At 40.5% G+C, this 18,552-nt stretch overlaps 1 protein-coding gene across 1 annotated transcript in view; it reads right to left on the reverse strand.

Moving 5' to 3' along the window:
• Positions 1-18,552, reverse strand: part of LOC126458245 (probable ubiquitin carboxyl-terminal hydrolase FAF-X) — a 314,613-nt gene that overhangs the window by 94,220 nt on the left and 201,841 nt on the right. The window contains exons 30-31 of the mRNA XM_050095144.1: positions 6,251-6,392; positions 5,046-5,199 (exon numbers count right to left, since the gene is read on the reverse strand). Coding sequence (XP_049951101.1) covers positions 5,046-5,199; positions 6,251-6,392 — 296 coding nt within the window. The remainder of the gene's footprint in view (positions 1-5,045; positions 5,200-6,250; positions 6,393-18,552) is intronic.

The following is an 18,552-nucleotide window of genomic DNA, read 5'->3' on the forward strand; positions in this document are numbered from 1 at the left end:
TATGAAAATTATCTGGGGACAATTATAAACACAAAAATACACAGTTTACAATTAACAGTAACCACCTTATTTACAAACACAAATATCATAGATGGAATCAGCAGCACACTCACTATCATAATCATCATCCACAGCTTTGGCATGTCAAAAATGATAAACAGTGCATCAAGAGTAACTAAGGATTCCATCAGTAGTCATCAAGTAGGTACAAAAATAGATAGGGAACACTAAGATTTTTGAAACTTTAATCATTATGCCTAAATAATATAAGCTGGATTGAAGAAAACTCTTCGAAGTGCAGACCTCAAAAAATAACTTTTAAAATATAAAAATGCAATATTTTTCAGTGGGAAAATTATAAAATCACAGGGAGCCATGTCTGTTCAGTACGTACTTCAATAGGCAAAATTAAAGTACTGCTGATACACACAAACAAAAGAAGAAACAACAAGTCTAGCTTTTGGTGCTGCTGTTTTCTCTCTTGTTGTTGCTGTTGTCGTCTTCAGTCCAGAGACTGGTTTCATGCAGCTCTCCACGATACTCTATCCTGTGCAAGCTTCTTCGTCTTCCAGTACCAACTGCAACCTACGTCCTTCTGCATCTGCTTAGTGTATTCATCTCTTGGTCTCCCTCTATGATTTTTGCCCTCCAATACTAAATTGGTGATCCCTTGATGCCTCAGAACATGTCCTACCAACCGATCCCTTCTTCTAGTCAAGTTGTGCCACCAACTCCTCTTCTCTCCAATTCTATTCAATAACCCCTCATTAGTTATGTGATTTACCCATCTAATCTTCAGCGTTCTTCTGTAGCACCACATTTCGAAAGCTTCTATTCTCTTCTTGTCCAAACTATTTATCATTCATGTTTCACTTCCATACATGGGCACACTTCATACACCGAGCGAGGTGGCGCAGTGGTTAGCACACTGGACTCGCATTCGGGGGACAGCGGTTCAATCCCGCGTCTGGCCATCCTGATTTAGGTTTTCGGTGATTTCCCTAAATCGCTCCAGGCAAATGCTGGGATGATTCCTTTGAAAGGGCATGGCAGACTTCCTGCCCCATCCTTCCCTAATCCAATGAGACCGGTGACTAAGCTGTCTGGTCTCCTCCCCCAAAACAACCCAACAAACAAACTTCATACACATACTTTCAGAAACGACTTACTGACACTTAAATCTATACTCGATGTTAACAAATTTCTCTTCTTCAGAAACGCTTTCCTTGCCATTGCCAGTCTACATTTTATATCCTCTCTACTTCGACCATCGTGAGTTATTTTGCTCCCCAAATAGTAAAACTCCTTTACTACTTTAAGTGTCTCATTTCCTAATCTAATTCCCTCAACATCACCCGACTTAATTTGACTATATTCCATTATCCTTGTTTTGCTTTTGTTGATGTTCATGATATATCCTCCTTTCAAGACGCTGTTAATTCCGTTTAATTGCTCTTCCAGGTCCTTTGCTGTCTCTGACAGAATTACAATGTCATCGGCGAGCCTCAAAGTTTTTTCTCCCTTGTTGTTGTTGTTGTGGTCTTCAGTCCTGAGACTGGTTTGATGCAGCTCTCCATGCTACTCTATCCTGTGCAAGCTTTTTCATCTCCCAGTACCTACCGCAACCTACATCCTTCTGAATCTGCTTAGTGTATTCATCTCTTGGTCTCCCTCTACGATTTTTACCCTCCACGTTGCCCTCCAATACTAAATTGGTGATCCCTTGATGCCTCAGAACATGTCCTACCAACCGATCCCTTCTTCTGGTCAAGTTGTGCCACAAACTTCTCTTCTCCCCAATCCTATTCAATACTTCCTCATTAGTTATGTGATCTACCCATCTAATCTTCAGCATTCTTCTGTAGCACCACATTTCGAAAGCTTCTATTCTCTTCTTGTCCAAACTATTTATCGTCCATATTTCACTTCCATACATGGCTACACTCCATACAAATACTTTCAGAAATGACTTCCTGACACTTAAATCTATACTGGATGTTAACAAATTTCTCTTCTTCAGAAACGCTTTCCTTGCCATTGCCAGCCTACATTTTATATCCTCTCTACTTCGACCATCATCAGTTATTTTGCTCCCCAAATAGCAAAACTCCTTTACTACTTTAAGTGCCTCATTTCCTAATCTAATTCCCTCAGCATCACCTGACTTAATTAGACTACATTCCATTAACCTTGTTTTGCTTTTGTTGATGTTCATCTTATATCCTCCTTTCAAGACACTGTCCATTCCATTCAACTGCTCTTCCAAGTCCTTTGCTGTCTCTGACATAATTACAATGTCATCGGCGAACCTCAAAGTTTTTATTTCTTCTCCATGAATTTTAATACCTACTCCGAATTTTTCTTTTGTTTCCTTTACTGCTTGCTCAATATACAGATTGAACAACATCGGGGAGAGGCTACAACCCTGTCTTACTCCCTTCCCAACCACTGCTTCCCTTTCATGTCCCTCGACTCTTATAACTGCCATCTGGTTTCTGTAAATTTGAAAGAGGGTATTCCAGTCAACATTGTCAAAAGCTTTCTCTAAGTCTACAAATGCTAGAAACGTAGGTTTGCCTTTCCTTAATCTTTCTTCTAAGATAAGTCGTAAGGTCAGTATTGCCTCACGTGTTCCAGTGTTTCTACGGAATCCAAACTGATCTTCCCCGAGGTTGGCTTCTACTAGTTTTTCCATTCGTCTGTAAAGAATTCGTGTTAGTATTTTGCAGCTGTGACTTATTAAGCTGATAGTTCGGTAATTTTCACATCTGTCAACACCTGCTTTCTTTGGGATTGGAATTATTATATTCTTCTTGAAGTCTGAGGGTATTTCGCCTGTTTCATACATCTTGCTCACCAGATGGTAGAGTTTTGTCAGGACTGGCTCTCCCACGGCCGTCAGTAGTTCCAATGGAATATTGTCTACTCCGGGGGCCTTGTTTCGACTCAGGTCTTTCAGTGCTCTGTCAAATCTCCCTTAGTGATCAATAAAGGGTAGGTCAGAGGAGGTTAGAAAGGAGAGGCAGGTCACAAACCCCAGGTTGAGAGGGACCTGTCCATTGGCAGGACAAGGGCAGAGATCAAGTGTAACCATACACTACAGAAAGTAACTATTTTTTCCAATTGTGTTGTCAATGTTCCAAATGACAGTAAGTATGATATATGCAGAGAGATGTGTCATGGAGAGGAGCAGTTCAAATATAGCACACTAGTAAGCCATATGTGAACTACAGTTCAGAGATGACAGAATATGGGAAATAACAATGGATTAATGGGAAAAGAAATTTAAATATGTAGCACAGTTGAGAAGTAGAGGGAAGCAGAAATTTCCAACTCAGTGGTAAGATATTGTTCTACGTCTTGTTTTATTTGCTGCTGAATGGAACCAACTAACACGAATTCTTTACAGACAAATGGAAAAACTGGTAGAAGCTGACCCGAATGGAAAAACTGGTAGAAGCTGACCTCGGGGAAGATCAGTTTGGATTCCGTAGAAGTACCGGAACACGTGAGGCAATACTGACCCTACGACTTATCTTAGAAGCCACATTAAGGAAAGGCAAACCTACGTTCCTAGCATTTGTGGACTTAGAGAAAGCTTTTGACGATGTTGACTGGAATACTATCTTTCAAATTCTGAAAGTGGCAGGGGTAAAATACAGGGAGCGAAAAGCTATTTACAATTTGTACAGAAACCAGATGGCAGTTATAAGAGTCGAGGGGCATGAAAGGGAAGCAGTGGTTGGGAAAGGAGTGAGACAGGGTTGTAGCCCCTCCCCGATGTTATTCAATCTCTATATTGAGCAAGCAGTGAAGGAAACAAAAGAAAAATTCGGAGTAGGTATTAAAATCCATGGAGAAGAAATAAAAACTTTGAGGTTTGTCGATGACATTGTAATTCTGTCAGAGACAGCAAAGGACTTGGAAGAGCAGTTGAACGGAATGGATAGTGTCTTGAAAGGAGGTTATAAGATGAACATCAACAAAAGCAAAACGAGGATAATGGAATGTAGACGAATTAAGTCGGGTGATGCTGAGGGAATTAGATTAGGAAATGAGACGCTTAAAGTAGTAAACGAGTTTTGGTATTTCGGGAGCAAAATAACTGATGATGGTCGAAGTAGAGAGGATATAAAATGTAGGCTGGCAATGGCAAGGAAAGCGTTTCTGAAGAAGAGAAATTTGTTAACATCCAGTATAGATTTAAGTGTTAGGAAGTCATTTCTGAAAGTATTCGTATGGAGTGTAGCCATGTATGGAAGTGAAACATGGACGATAAATAGTTTGGACAAGAAGAGAATAGAAGCTTTTGAAATGTGGTGCTACAGAAGAACGCTGAAGATTAGATGGGTAGATCACATAACAAATGAGGAAGTATTGAATAGGATTGGGGAGAAGAGAAGTTTGCGGCACAACTTGACCAGAAGAAGGGATTGGTTGGTAGAACATGTTCTGAGGCATCAAGGGATAACCAGTTTAGTATTGGAGGGCAGCGTGGAGGGTAAAAATCGTAGAGGGAGACCAAGAGATGAATACACTAAGCAGATTCAGAAGGATGTAGGCTGCAGTAGGTACTGGGAGATGAAGAAGCTTGCACAGGATAGAGTAGCATGGAGAGCTGCATCAAACCAGTCTCAGGACTGAATACCACAACAACAACAGTACCAAATGTGGATAAGTGAAACCACATTATAATTTTTCTCAAATCAACTGCGTTATTCACAAATCAAAAATTATTCCAAAATTATAAATTTTGCAAATGTATAAATGAAGTCAGATTTTCAAATCCTACAAATTTCTTGTGAATTATTCAGCTTTTTATGGGCCAGATGCCTTATACTTTGTGACAGGGTAAATGCAAGTTAAAAATGCAGTGTTCCCAATCACTACTTAGAAGTGGAATAACCATACAGACAACCATCTATTATGACGACTTAATGCAGCTGTATTTATATGTGACAACTGAACATGGAAATAATTAAGTCACATTTTGAGATTACCATGCCACAGAAGTGTTAACTCACATGTACATTTGAATTGCTTACCTGTGTATGGTTCCATGTCTAAATCTCTTGGAAATTCAAAGTAGTCATTGAACTTAATTGCACAAACACGTTCAAAATCATATTCAAATCTCTTAAGCTGAATGGCTAAAATTGGTGGCAACTTCTTCACACATAACCGTTTAACTGTAACAACCTGCAAAGAAAAATTACAACTTTTAAAGATGTATACATTGAAGTATACAAAGTCTTACATTACTCCAGCCTTATGTTTTCTTTGGTGATATCATATGTAAAGAAAAATATAACACAAAATTGCAAATATTTATATATTGTGCTGTGCCGAATGTTTAAGGATTTTCTTTGAAAGCTTGCATTATAGAAAGAGAGAGCCTTGCTCAGTATGAATAATCTTGTGTAAAATACAGTATCATTTTCAGATTTTCAAATTTTCTCTCAGTAATGGTCTCAAAATGTAATTGTAATCATAATAAAAAAATTCAAATATGGCAGCAATTCTTTACATCCACAGGATACTCACATGAGAAGATTAATTAATGAGATTTATTTCAATTTTCAATAGGAACTACTTCCCATGCATACATATTTACTTTTTTAAAAAAATTCAAGAATGGAATGAAGTTTTACTGAGCCATGTCTGTGGCTATAAGGAACACCAATTCTCTGTCACTGAAACTGTGAATTTCAGTAAGAATGCAGTCTTCTAGAACATGTAAAGATGAAATGGCACGATTCTGAATATGGTGGAAATGTACGTACCCTTTATGTCATATTATATTGTGCACACATCAATATTTACAAGAAAATCTGAAGTTTATTATGTGGTTCAACCGAGAATATCTCATCTTTTTTTAGGATGACAATTTGTAATCAGTTAGACGCAGGCTTTATTCAGTTATTTTAAAATGTACCATAAATTTCAATTTGTAACTGCAGCAGGTTACCAGTTAAGTTATTTAATAGTAAATGAAGTGTAGCTGAAGCTATAACAAAAAAAGCAGCAAGTGATGTTTCAATGAAGAAACAATTATGCAGAAAGCAGCATTTGCATTTTGGTAATAAAATTTGGCGACACTAAAGTGATATGCCAGCATTCATAATAGAGGTTCCAGATGTTATATGTGTATGTACAGATATTTTGTTAATATTTACTTCTCAGAAACAAGACTTAGAAAGAAAGATGAAAGTATTAGATTGAAAGATGAAAGTATTAGATTGAAACTCACTTTTTTGTTACACTTTTCACAGTGGTATGCATCAGCTCCCTCAAGAAGTTCACCTTTCACATACTGCTCCAATGAGTCAAGGAGATTACTGTGATTTCTGATGTCCACACTTATAACACTAAATGGCTCCTCCTTAGAATACCTGAAAGAAAGAAAGTGGGTATATCAGTATGATAGTTTTGTCCAACACAGGGAAAGAATAAAGAAAATGTCTACATATCACACTAAAACATCAGCAGTTTAGCTGCAGCACAATTCAAAGTTGAAATAAATTCTTTGAATAACAAATGAGTACCTGGGTGCAACAAGAGCATTAAATGGGTAATGTTGTTATTGCATAAACATGTGCATTGCATTCTTCAAACATTTGACTATCATCTTTAAAGAAATTAGTTCCATATGACATCGCTAGATGGCAGGAGCTCTTTGGAAAGAAGATAGCGTCAACGCTTTTGTTGCACACATGACTTCAGTTTACTGTTCATACATGCAGCACAGCCACATGGTGAAGATGGACGTTAGTGACGAATATGTTACTTCGGAAGAAGAAATTATCGTTGATGACAATGACAGCAACAGTGCAGAGTTAAAACGACAACGCAATTCGGAAAGATGGAAACGAAATGTTACTAAGAAGCTTCGAAATTCTGGCAAAATGTTTGAGTCTGTATGCACGGAGGAAGAAAGAAGAAGAAGAAGAAGAAGAAGAAAGAGAGAGAGAGAGAGAAATTCAAGCCAGTTGAATCATGTTGCATGAAGAGGACTGCGTTTTATTCCTTCAAGTGGACAAAATTTAGTATTATACAGTACTGCTTATTTTTATATTGTAGTCTATATTTGTTGCAATCTATCCTAGGTGCTGTCAGAGTTTACAAATTTATCAACAGAAGCAACTGTTGTTGCATTTTGAGATAGTAGTGACAATGTACTTCAAGATGCGATGCTGGTGGGGTACATATCAAAAAAAGAAAAACGAACTACATCTCTCAATCCTGAACCACAAAGAAAGAGCCATTATTGGACGTATACCATAAAACGTAATGGGGTCATAAAAATAGTTTGTCAGAAATTTTTACGATCTGTGCTGCAGATTTCTGAAATGAGGCTGAGATCAGTACATAACACAGTAAAGATACGTATGTTATGTCAACACTAACTTATCCATGTAACAAATATTGTTTTAAAGTCTGTAACATTTTCTTCAATAATCGGGCTCAATAAAAATTATTTGGGGTGATTCTGTTATGTTCCAGGTGCTATTCCTAATGACAAAAGGGATAAACACCATAATCATCCCTATAAGACGGGGGGTGTCATGGAGAGGAGCAGTTCAAATATAGCGCACTAGTAAGCCATATGTGAACTACAGTTCAGAGATGACAGAATATGGGAAATAACAATGGATTAATGGGAAAAGAAATTTAAATATTTAGCACAGTTGAGAACTAGAGGGAAGCAGAAATTTCCAACTCAGTAGTAAGATATTGTTCTGCTTCTTGTTTTATTTGCTGCTGAATAGTACCAACTAACATGAATTCTTTACAGACGAATGGAAAAACTGGTAGAAGCTGACCTTGGGGAAGATCAGTTTGGATTCCGTAGAAATATTGGAACACGTGAGGCGATACTGACCTTACGACTTATCTTAGAAGAAAGATTCAGGAAAGGCAAACCTACGTTTCATGCATTTGTAGACTTAGAGAAAGCTTTTGACAATGTTGACTGGAATAATCTCTTTCAAATTCTGAAGGTGGCAGGGGTAAAATACAGGGAGCGAAAGGCTATTTACAATTTGTACAGAAACCAGATGGCTGTTATAAGAATTGAGGAGCATGAAAGGGAAGCAGTGGTTGGGAAGGGAGTGAGACAGGGATGCAGCCTCTCTCCAATGTTATTCAATCTGTATATTGAGCAAGCAGTAAAGGAAACAAAAGAAAAATTCGGAGTAGGTATTCAAATCCATGGAGAAGAAATAAAAACTTCAAGGTTCGCCAATGACATTGTAATTCTGTCAGAGACAGCAGAGGACTTGGAAGAGCAGCTGGACGGAATGGACAGTGTCTTGAAAGGAGGATATATGATGAACATCAACAAAAGCAAAACAAGGCTAATGGAATATAGTCAAATTAAGTCGGGTGATGCTGAGGGAATTACATTAGGAAATGACACACTTAAAGTAGTAAAGGAGTTTTACTATTTGGGGAGCAAAATAACTCATGATGGTCGAAGTAGAGAGGATATAAAATGTAGACTGGCAATGGGAAGGAAAGCGTTTCTGAAGAAGAGAAATTTGTTAACATCGAGTATAGATTTAAGTGTCAGGAAGTTGTTTCTGAAAGTATTTGTATGGAGTGTAGCCATGTATGGAAGTGAAACATGGACGATAAATAGTTTAGACAAGAAGAGAACAGAAGCTTTCGAAATGTGGTGCTACAGAAGAATGCTGAAGATTAGATGGGTAAATCACGTAACTAATGAGGAGGTATTGAATAGAATTGGGGAGGAGTTTGTGGCACAACTTGACAAGAAGATGGGACCGGCTGGTAGGACATGTTCTGAGGCATCAAGGGATCACAAGTTTAGCATTGGAGGGCAGCGTGGAGGGTAAAAATCATAGAGTGAGACCAAGAGATGAATACACTAAGCAGATTCAGAAGGATGTAGGTTGCAGTAAGTACTGGGAGATGAAGCAGCCTGCACAGGATAGAGTAGCATGGAGAGCTGCATCAAACCAGTCTCAGGACTGAAGACCACAACAACAGCAACAACCGCCTGGTACAAAGACTAATTTTTATAAAAAGGAAAATTCAATCCAGGGAATTGTTAAATTCAAAAATACCCAAATGGGCTGTTATGCCCAAGTTCGCCAACCAGATCTGCGTCCCCCCAACCTCCACTAGACGTGTGTGCATATGTGGGGACACTGTGTGTGTGTGTGTGTGTGTGTGTGTGTGTGTGTGTGTGTGTGTGTGTGTGTGTGTGATTATGACCTATGAAAAATATATCAAATTGTGCTGGATGTCCAGCATCCTGATGATTTGAAGTCTTACGTCTGCATGGTGGCTGCCACACTTGGGGAGCACTGTTCGACAATTAGTTTCTAGGCTGTCAAGGGAGTGTCCTCTGTCGGACCAATGACTTGGTACAAATAAGACCTTCCTGTTCATAATGGAAGTATTATGGTGCAGCTGAGGCATAACATGTCAAAGTGTTAATGGTTGGTGTCCATGGAAACTGTGTTTTCCACATGATTTGTTTGAATTATACCGTCCGATATGAGAGTATTACAGCAGTGTACAGGGTCGTTGACACAAAATGCAGATACCAGGTTGTTGAATGGAGACTGTTGATTTATGTAGAGTTGATTGATATCCTGCTGTACCTTGGGTCTGCTGTCATTTTAATTTGGGACCACCACCATAATTTGTGGTAGTTTCCTCTAGACTCATTCTGATCAATGAAATTGTGAGTGGTGTGCAGTTTGGATACTCTTCAATGTTGCTGTTACTCTGAGCTCCGTGGCTTTGCTGTTTTTGGCAACTATTAGTTGCAGAAAATATAGTAAAAAAGTTGCTACTGTGTGTGGAGCAACCAGGACTGGAATCTCGTGGATGCTGCTAGACCACACACACTTCGAACTAAATATAGACTGTGTGGAGAGTTACCTGTATCATCAACAGGCACAAAATTAGGTCAATGTTGTCTGTGTCTGATCCCATGTGCCAGCACAGAAGTGGGCCCCACATAAGTTGTTGCAAGGTATCGCTGTAATTCTGTGTTTTTGACTTGAGGTTAACAGCACGCCTCGGGTCATTAATTCTCTTCCTCTCTATGTTCACTGCTGTATGTTGCAGTTGATGTTTTACACTCCAGTCATAGGATACAACTACAGAGTGATGCATATGTATCGATAGACGAAGATTACATTGGCGATTCTCGTTCAGTCTTGTTTTTATGGCACCATGTGCGAGAAAAAAAAGGGATGATTATTCTATTGGTGGGAGTGCCTCCACATCTTAATAACATATCCTTGTGAAATAGACGAGGAAGTATATTGGTAGCCTGTGACATTCAGTGTGAGCAAAGAACTGACGATTTGATAATTTGTAATAAGACTCACTCGGCATGGTTAATATTGGCTACCAGTATGTGTGTAATCTAAAGTACGAGTGTGCGAAATCTGTGTGTGTCCGATACAGCTGCCACCTAATTATAAATTAGGTGTGGTGCGCCATGCTTCGTTAGTCTAGTTTACTGATGCTTATCCAGCATAAGTTGTAGCTAGGCAAACCTAGTGCTGTTAAGCTAGCCTATTTCAAAATATACCTATCTTAAGGCGCATTATGCTATTTAAGTTCTGCTACACGAAATAACAAGCTGGGCTGATGTTTTTGCATGTAGAAAGCGTAGTACATAACACTGTACCATCGAGGTAGTGCATTGGGTTCTGTGCTCCATTATTCTGATTGGTAACTAGAGGTTCATTAGCTGTTAAAACTTTGTACAAATTATTATGGTCTGTTAAATGTGGTGTAATTTGTGGAGGTGACATAGTTTTTATCTATGAGAACAAATTTAATGCAACTGGAATTTACTTGTTTTGAGTATTTTAAGGTAGAAGCCCTCCGAAAAGAAGTCAAATGTTGAAATTGCTCATTTCAATTGAGTTTTTATTATCAAATGATTTAAGTTTGCCATTCAAGTAATGGTATAATTTGGAGCCAGTTTACATTCTCTGTTAAATGAGATGTGTCAATTTTAGAGAGTTCGCTTTTAAAAGGCCATAAAAATTAGTTACTATTGCATTTATGGAACTTTAAAAGTAAAAATGTTTTCAAAATAACTTTGATACAAAGCGTCTACTCTTGTTGGGTTGTATGTCACATTTGAAGAGCGATAACATTTTAAGTGGGCGCTGGTTCCTATAATATTCTTGGTTACAGGAAGGTTTCCATAGCTAATGACAGGTAGGGGAAAGGGGTGGGGGGATGGGGATGGGAGAAGATTGGTGGTACCTGATGTCGCTCCTAAGTTGGTGGTCTCTCAGCCACAGCAGAATCTCCACTGTCGCCTCAAACGCTACTGTTGCAAATGAATTCTTCAATAAATGATATTCATCTCAACCTCATTAGTTGCTAAAATCCCAGCTCTCAATTCCTAACCACTAAAACCTTTGTTCAAAATCACACAGCGCTCAACATAGTACATACACTACATGATCAAAAGTATCCAGACACCCTCAAAAACATATGTTTTTCATATTATCTGCATTGTTCTGCCACCTACTGCCACGGACTCCATATAAGTGACCTCAGTAGTTGTTAAACATCGTGAGAGATCAGAAACTGACACTATACAGAACTCACGGACTTCGAATGTAGTCAGGTGATTAGGTGTCACTTGTGTCATACATCTGTACATGAGATCTCTGCACTCCTAGGTCCACTGTTTCCAATGTGATAGTAGTTAAAAAAAAAAAAAAAAATAATAATTGGAAACGTGAATGGACACGTACAGCACAAAAGCGTACAGGCCAACCTCATCTGTTGACTGACAGTCTGCCGACAGTTGAAGAGGGTCTTAATGTGTAATAGGCTGACTTCTAGCCAGACAATCACACAGGAATTGCAAACGGCATCAGAATCCACTGCAAATGGTATGACAGTTAGATGGGAGGTGAGAAAACTTGGATTTCATGGTCAAATGGCTGCTCATAAGCCACACATCACGCCAGTAAATGCCAAACGATGCCTCGCTTGGCATAAGGAGCGTAAACATTGGACAATTGAACAGTGGAAAAACATTGTTTGGAGTGACTAATCACTGTAGACAATGTGGCGATCCAACAGCAGGGTGTGGGTATGGCAAATGTCCAGTGAACGTATCTGCCAGCATGTGTAGTGCCAACAGTAAAATTCGGAGGCGATAGTGGTGTGGCATGGTGTGGTGTGGTGGTGTTTTTCATGGAGGCGGCTTGCACCCCTTGTTGTTTTGTGTGGCACTATCACAGCATAGGCCTACATTGCTGTTTTAAGTGCCTTCTTGCTCGCCATTGTTGAATAGCAATTCAGGGATGGCAATTGCATCTTTCAACACGGAATGTGGCGGAGTGGTTACATAACAATAACACCACTGTAATGGACTGGCCTGCACAGAGTCCTGACCTGAATTCTATAGAACACCTTTGGGATGTTTTGGAACGCCGACTTCATGCCAGGCCTCGCCGACCGACATCGATACCTCTCCTCAGTGCAACACTCCAAGAAGAATGGACTGCTGTTCCCCATGAAACCTTCCAGCACCTGATTGAACGTATGCCTGTGAGAGTGGAAGCTGTCATCAAGGCTAAGTGTTGGCCAACACCATATTGAATTCCAGCATTACCGATGGAGGGCATCACAAACTTTTAAGTCATTTTCAGCCAGGTGTCCGGATACTTTTGATCACACAGTGTAGTTTCCTCAGGTGGAGTACAGCATTCTGTTCAAGACCACATATGGTTTTAAGGTGATCGATTTCAAATGTGCTCGCAAACCTAGCAGCTGAAAGCAAGGGGATTTCAAAAAGATGTTGGAGCTATAGTGAGTCTTGGTTGCTACAGGCAATTTATAGGACAAGGATATAGTGCCTAAAGGCTAAAAGTAATCTGTTTGGAGTTTTAAGAAGAAACTGGTGGAACAATTGGTTGCACTCAGAGATGAGAACTTTTACATGGAGGCTATTCAGAACACCGCCAGAAGTCAAGGAGGACTGGAGACTTTAGCTTAGCAAAGCCAAGGGCAGGCTTATGAAAGGATATTGTGGTATTTGAATCAGAAGCTTGATACTGTTAATAAAAATAAAATAGAAGCAGGGGTCAAGAAAAAGTCTCCATAAATACATAAAAAAATCGGCAAATGTGGAATGAAAAACAAAGCTAACAAGATACTCTGCCTGTTCCCCCTACCCACTACTCTTGCCCGATTTCCTTGGCTATTAACTAATAAGCTATCTACTAAACTACAGTATAACAAAGATGATGTGACTTACCAAACGAAAGCGCTGGCAGGTCGAAAGACACACAAACAAACACAAACATACACACAAAATTCAAGCTTTTGCAACAAACTGTTGCCTCATCAGGAAAGAGGGAAGGAGAGGGAAAGACGAAAGGATGTGGGTTTTAAGGGAGAGGGTAAGGAGTCATTCCAATCCCGGTAGCGGAAAGACTTACCTTAGGGGGAAAAAAGGACGGGTATACACTCACTCGCGCGCGCGCGAAAGACACACAAACAAACACAAACATACACACAAAATTCAAGCTTTTGCAACAAACTGTTGCCTCATCAGGAAAGAGGGAAGGAGAGGGAAAGACGAAAGGATGCGCGCGCGCACACACACACACACACACACACACACACACACACACACACACATCCATCCACACATATACAGACACAAGCTGTCTGCTAGCTGCTTCAAACAGAGTTTAGGAGAGAACTATAGTAAATAGTAAATGTTATCTATTCTAATGCAATTTGGTTAATGCACAGGCATAGAGTAGTAAGCAATGAAGTTATTTGATGATTATCATTAGCAGACCCATTGATTTAAATTCAGAATCATTTCAAGCTTTCCCCTGTTCAGTACTGCTACTAGTTTCATGTGTGTTGGTAACTGGTTTTATGAACTATAACACCTATTTCATTTAAGGTATGTGTTGTTGACAGGCATATGTTACTGTTTACTATCTCAGTGGCTATTTGTTTGTCAGTTGCACATTTATCTGCAAGGTTAGTTTACTGTGTCATAGTATGAGCAGAGATAAAGAAAGAGGTGTGTGTGTGTGTGTGTGTGTGTGTGTGTGTGTGTGTGTGTGGGCGCGCGCGCGTAATGAAACTTGCTGTTGTGCTGGGAGAACATCTGTTCCTGACCCACATGCTTACCATTGTTCACACTCTGTTGAAGTGTTTCGGAACCGAATCCCAGTTAGATTGTTCTGTTTCAATTAGGTTATCTCACGATCACGACTTTCAAAAATTCCTCGCAGAGATATAACATTAGCATTGATTGCCCTTTCAAGGTTGTCAGTGGTACCATTACAAACCAGCAGTAAGAATCACAGAAAACATGCCAATGTTTGCAACAGTATTTTAAGTAAACAAAAAAAATCCTAGGTGGTACAACAGATTTTACATCAAAATCAGAAAAATCTGTGTTAAAAGTTAAGTTCAGGAATAAATGCTATACCCTTATAAATTGCAATGTATCTATAAATGAAAACAGGAAAAATCTGCAGAGTGTAAATAAATTTCAGAATCTTTTAGAATATGAAAACTCTAAAAATATTAAAATGCTTCTCAGGGTCTTCAATGCACAAGTTGGGAGGAAAAGAAATGACGAAAAGGGTAGTTGCTACTCACCAAGTAGCAGAGATGTCTGAAAATTAGTTTTTGGCTAACAAGGCCTTTGTCACCCCCCCCCCCCCCCCACCACACACACACACACACACACGCACACGCACACGCACGCACGCACGCAAGACCACAGTCTCTGGCAGCTGGAACCAGACTGTGAGCAGCAATGCATTACAGGAGAGGCAACCGGACGGTGGTAAGGAGGAAGCTGGAGAAGGGAGTGGGGGTGATGCAGGGTAGGGCTGGGGGCTGTAAAGTGGGAGTGGGAGTGTGCAGGGATGAGGTGGAGAGTAAGGCACCTAGGTGCAGTTGGGAGGTTAGATGAATGGCAGGATTGGGAGGGGGGGGTTAGTAGAAAAGGAGAGAAGTAAAAAGACTAGGTGTGTTGGTGGAATGAGGGCTTGAGGGCTGTGTGGTGCCGGAATGGGAACAGGGAAAGGGATACGCAGGTAAGAACAATGACTAATTACGTTTGTGGCCAGGAGGGTTATGGGAATGTAGGATGTATTGCCGGGAGAGTTCCCAAATGTGCAATTCAGAATACCTGATGGCGGTGTGAAGAATTCAAATGGTACCGGCTGTGAAGCAGTCATTAAAATGAAAGACATTGAGCTGGGCGGCGTGTTCAGCAACAGGGTGGCCCTGTTGTTTCTTGGCCACAGTTTGTCAGTGATCATTCATGTGGACAGACAGCTTATTGGTTGTCATGTCCACATACACTGTGGCACAGTGGTTGTAGCTTAGCTTGTACATCACACGACTGGTTTTACTGGAGTAGGTAGTGATGAGAGGATGTATGGGACAGGCCTTGCATCTAGGTTTATTACAGGAATATCAGCCATGAGGCACAGGGTGCAGAGCAGGTGTTGTGTAGGGACAGATGAAGATATTATGTATGTCTGGCGGGTAGTGGAATACCACTAGTGGTGGGAAGGATAGAGGGTAGGATATTTCTTGTTTCAGGGCATGAAGAGAGGTAGCCATAGCCCTGGCGGAGAATTGGGTGGTACTGAGTCACGAGGGGAATGCTCCTCTGTGGCCGGATGGTGGGAGTTCGGGAGGTGTTGAGTGACTAGAGAGACAAGTCACGGGAGATCTGTTTTCATACAAGGTTGGGAGGGTAATTACAATCTGTAAAGGCATCACTGAGACCCTTGATATATTTCAAGAAGGACTGCTCGTCACTAAAGATGCGACTGCCACGGGTGGCTAGGCTGTATGGAACTGATTTCTTGGTATGGAAAGGGTGGTAGCTGTCGAAGTGGAGGTATTGCTGGTGGTTGGTAGGTTTTATATGGACAGCGGTACTGATATAGCCATTTTTGAGGTGGAGGTCAACATCGAGAAGGATGGCTTGGTGGGTTGAACAGGACCAGGTGAAGAGAATGGGGGAGAGGGAGAAGGCGTTGAGTTTCTGGTGTTCTCACCCTTGATTCTGATCATGAAGATGTTGTCGAAGAGTCTGAACCAGGTGAGGGGTTTGGGATTCTGGGTATTTAGGAAGGATTCCTCTAGATGACCCATGAATAGGTTGGCATAGGATGGTGCCATGTGGGTGCTATAGCCATACCTCGGATTTGTTTGTAGTTAATGCATTCAAAGGAGAAGTAATTGTGGGTGAGGATATAGCTGGTCATGGCGACTTGGAAGGAGGTGGTTGGTTTGGAATCTGTCGGGCGTTGGGAAAGGCAGTGTTCAATAGAAGTAAGGCCATAGGCATTAGAGATGTTAGTGGCAAGGGAGATGGCATCAAAAGTGATGAGCAGGGCACAGTGTAGTAAAGGAAGAGTAACTGTGGAGAGTCGGTGGAGGAAATGGTTGGTATCTTTTATATAGGAGGGTAGGTTGCAGGGAATAGACTGAAGATGTTGGTCTATGAGAGCAGAGATTCTCTCAGTGGGGGCACAGTAACTGACCACAATGGGGCATCCTGTATGGTTGGGCTGATGGACTCTAGGAAGCATGTAGAAGGTAGGAGAGAGATGGACTTCAGGGAGAGGTTCTGGGATGGGTTTAAGGGTTTGAGGAGAGACTTTAGACCCTGCTGTATTTCTGGAGTAATGACTGGAAATCCTGCCAGATTACTGGAATGGGGTTACTGTTGCAGGGTTTGCAAATGGTTGAATCTGACAGCTGGTGGAGTCCTTCTGCCAGGTAATCCTTGCAGTTCAAAACAACAGTGGTGGAGCCTTTGTCACTAGGTGGAATTAAAAGGTCGGGATAAGTTTTTAGGTGGTGGATTGTGGATCTCTCTGCAGATGTAAGGTTAGTTTGCATGTTGAGGGATTTGGGGAATTATGGTGAGGCAAGGTTCGAGGTTAAGAAATTCTGGAAAGTTAACAGGGGGTGATTTGAGGAGAGTGGGGGTGGATCGTGGTTAGATGGAGGAGTGAACTGAGTCGCGCACGGTTCAACATTGGTCTCTGGCCAAATCTGATTGGTAGGGTTGACAACAGAAAGGTGTTTCCACTGTAGGGACTAGGGGAAGAAGAGAAGGTCTTTAACAAGGCCTGCATGACTGAATTTGGGAGTGGGGGCAAAAGACGAGGCCTATGGAAAGGACTGTTACCTCTGCGGAGCTAAGGCTTTTGGAGAAAAGGCTCATGACTGTGCTTCGGGTCTGTTCCAGTTCATGAGTCTGCGTGATAGTGGGATAGAGATTCAGAGGGTGGGGTAAATGTAGTAGGTCTGTGAGACAGGGTTTGTCAGCTTTGAGGGGACATGGGGGAGGTTTGGATATTCTTGTAGAGGTGGTGGACAGTAGTAGTCGAAGGCAGATATAAGAAGTGAGTAGGTTGGAGAGTTTTTTTGAGGTGGCATTGTGGATGTCGCTCTAGTTTCTGGAGGGCAAGAGTTTCAAAGTGTGTTGTGGGATCCAGGAGATGTGTCACAGGTTGCACAGCAGGAGAATTATACGGATGGAGAGCGGGTACTGCAAGGAGGTTTGGGCCTGATTGATATGGTTTTGTAGGACAATCTTTGTGAGGGCTAAGGATTGGCGGAATCTGAACACATGGAGTTCATTGTGAAAGGAAGATTGGCAGCCGGAGACGGGTAACTTGATGGTAAGGCCATTTGGAGGGATTCCATGAGCTAGATGAATATCAAGCACACTTAAGAAACAAAATGGTGAAAGTATGATTAATATGTGTAAAATGTGTTGGTTAAAAGTGATTTTTATGCATTTTTGCAGACTACCAAGAAAAGACAGAAGCTGAGTATCTCCAATTCCAACTCTGAGAACTTCAACTGGACCGCACAGCCATATCCAAAAGGAATAGCAAGCAAATTACAATTGTTGAAATGATCATAAATGGGGAATTTGATTCAGGTCATTATGTCTCTAAGGTTAAAATATGACCTCCCCCATCTAAAATAAAAAATAAAATGCAGGAAGTATTCAAATACAGCTTCAGTAGAGTCAATATTACAACAGAAAATGTAGAAAAATTTAGAGAAGAAATCAAGACAGCTAAAGAATGTGATTGGCATGAACTCCAAGCACAACTTACTAAAGCTGCATTGAAAACATTAGAATTTGTCCAGAATAAAAGAAAACATGGTGGAATGAGGAGTGTGAAGAATCATTAGAAGAGCGAGCTCAAAAACTGAAGATGAAGACATTTAAAAAAAGAACACACAGAACAACTTGGATAGCAAGGAAAAGAAACATTAAAAATAATTGAGAAAATCAAAAGAACCTTTGAAAATCTTTACTTATAGAAATACAAGAAAAATTCGCCAAAAATAATACTAGAAATTTTTACTAATTTTCTAAACACGTGTGAAACACGTAAGTAGTTTTTTCAAAGATGAAAACTGCAAAACAGGATTAAATAGTTTTGACAGGACCTTAAACTACAGTAACAACAGTTAACATGTTCCTGTCACTGGTCATATGAACTA

Source organism: Schistocerca serialis, chromosome 2 (genome assembly GCF_023864345.2).
Source record: "Schistocerca serialis cubense isolate TAMUIC-IGC-003099 chromosome 2, iqSchSeri2.2, whole genome shotgun sequence".
Lineage (NCBI taxonomy): Eukaryota > Metazoa > Arthropoda > Insecta > Orthoptera > Acrididae > Schistocerca > Schistocerca serialis.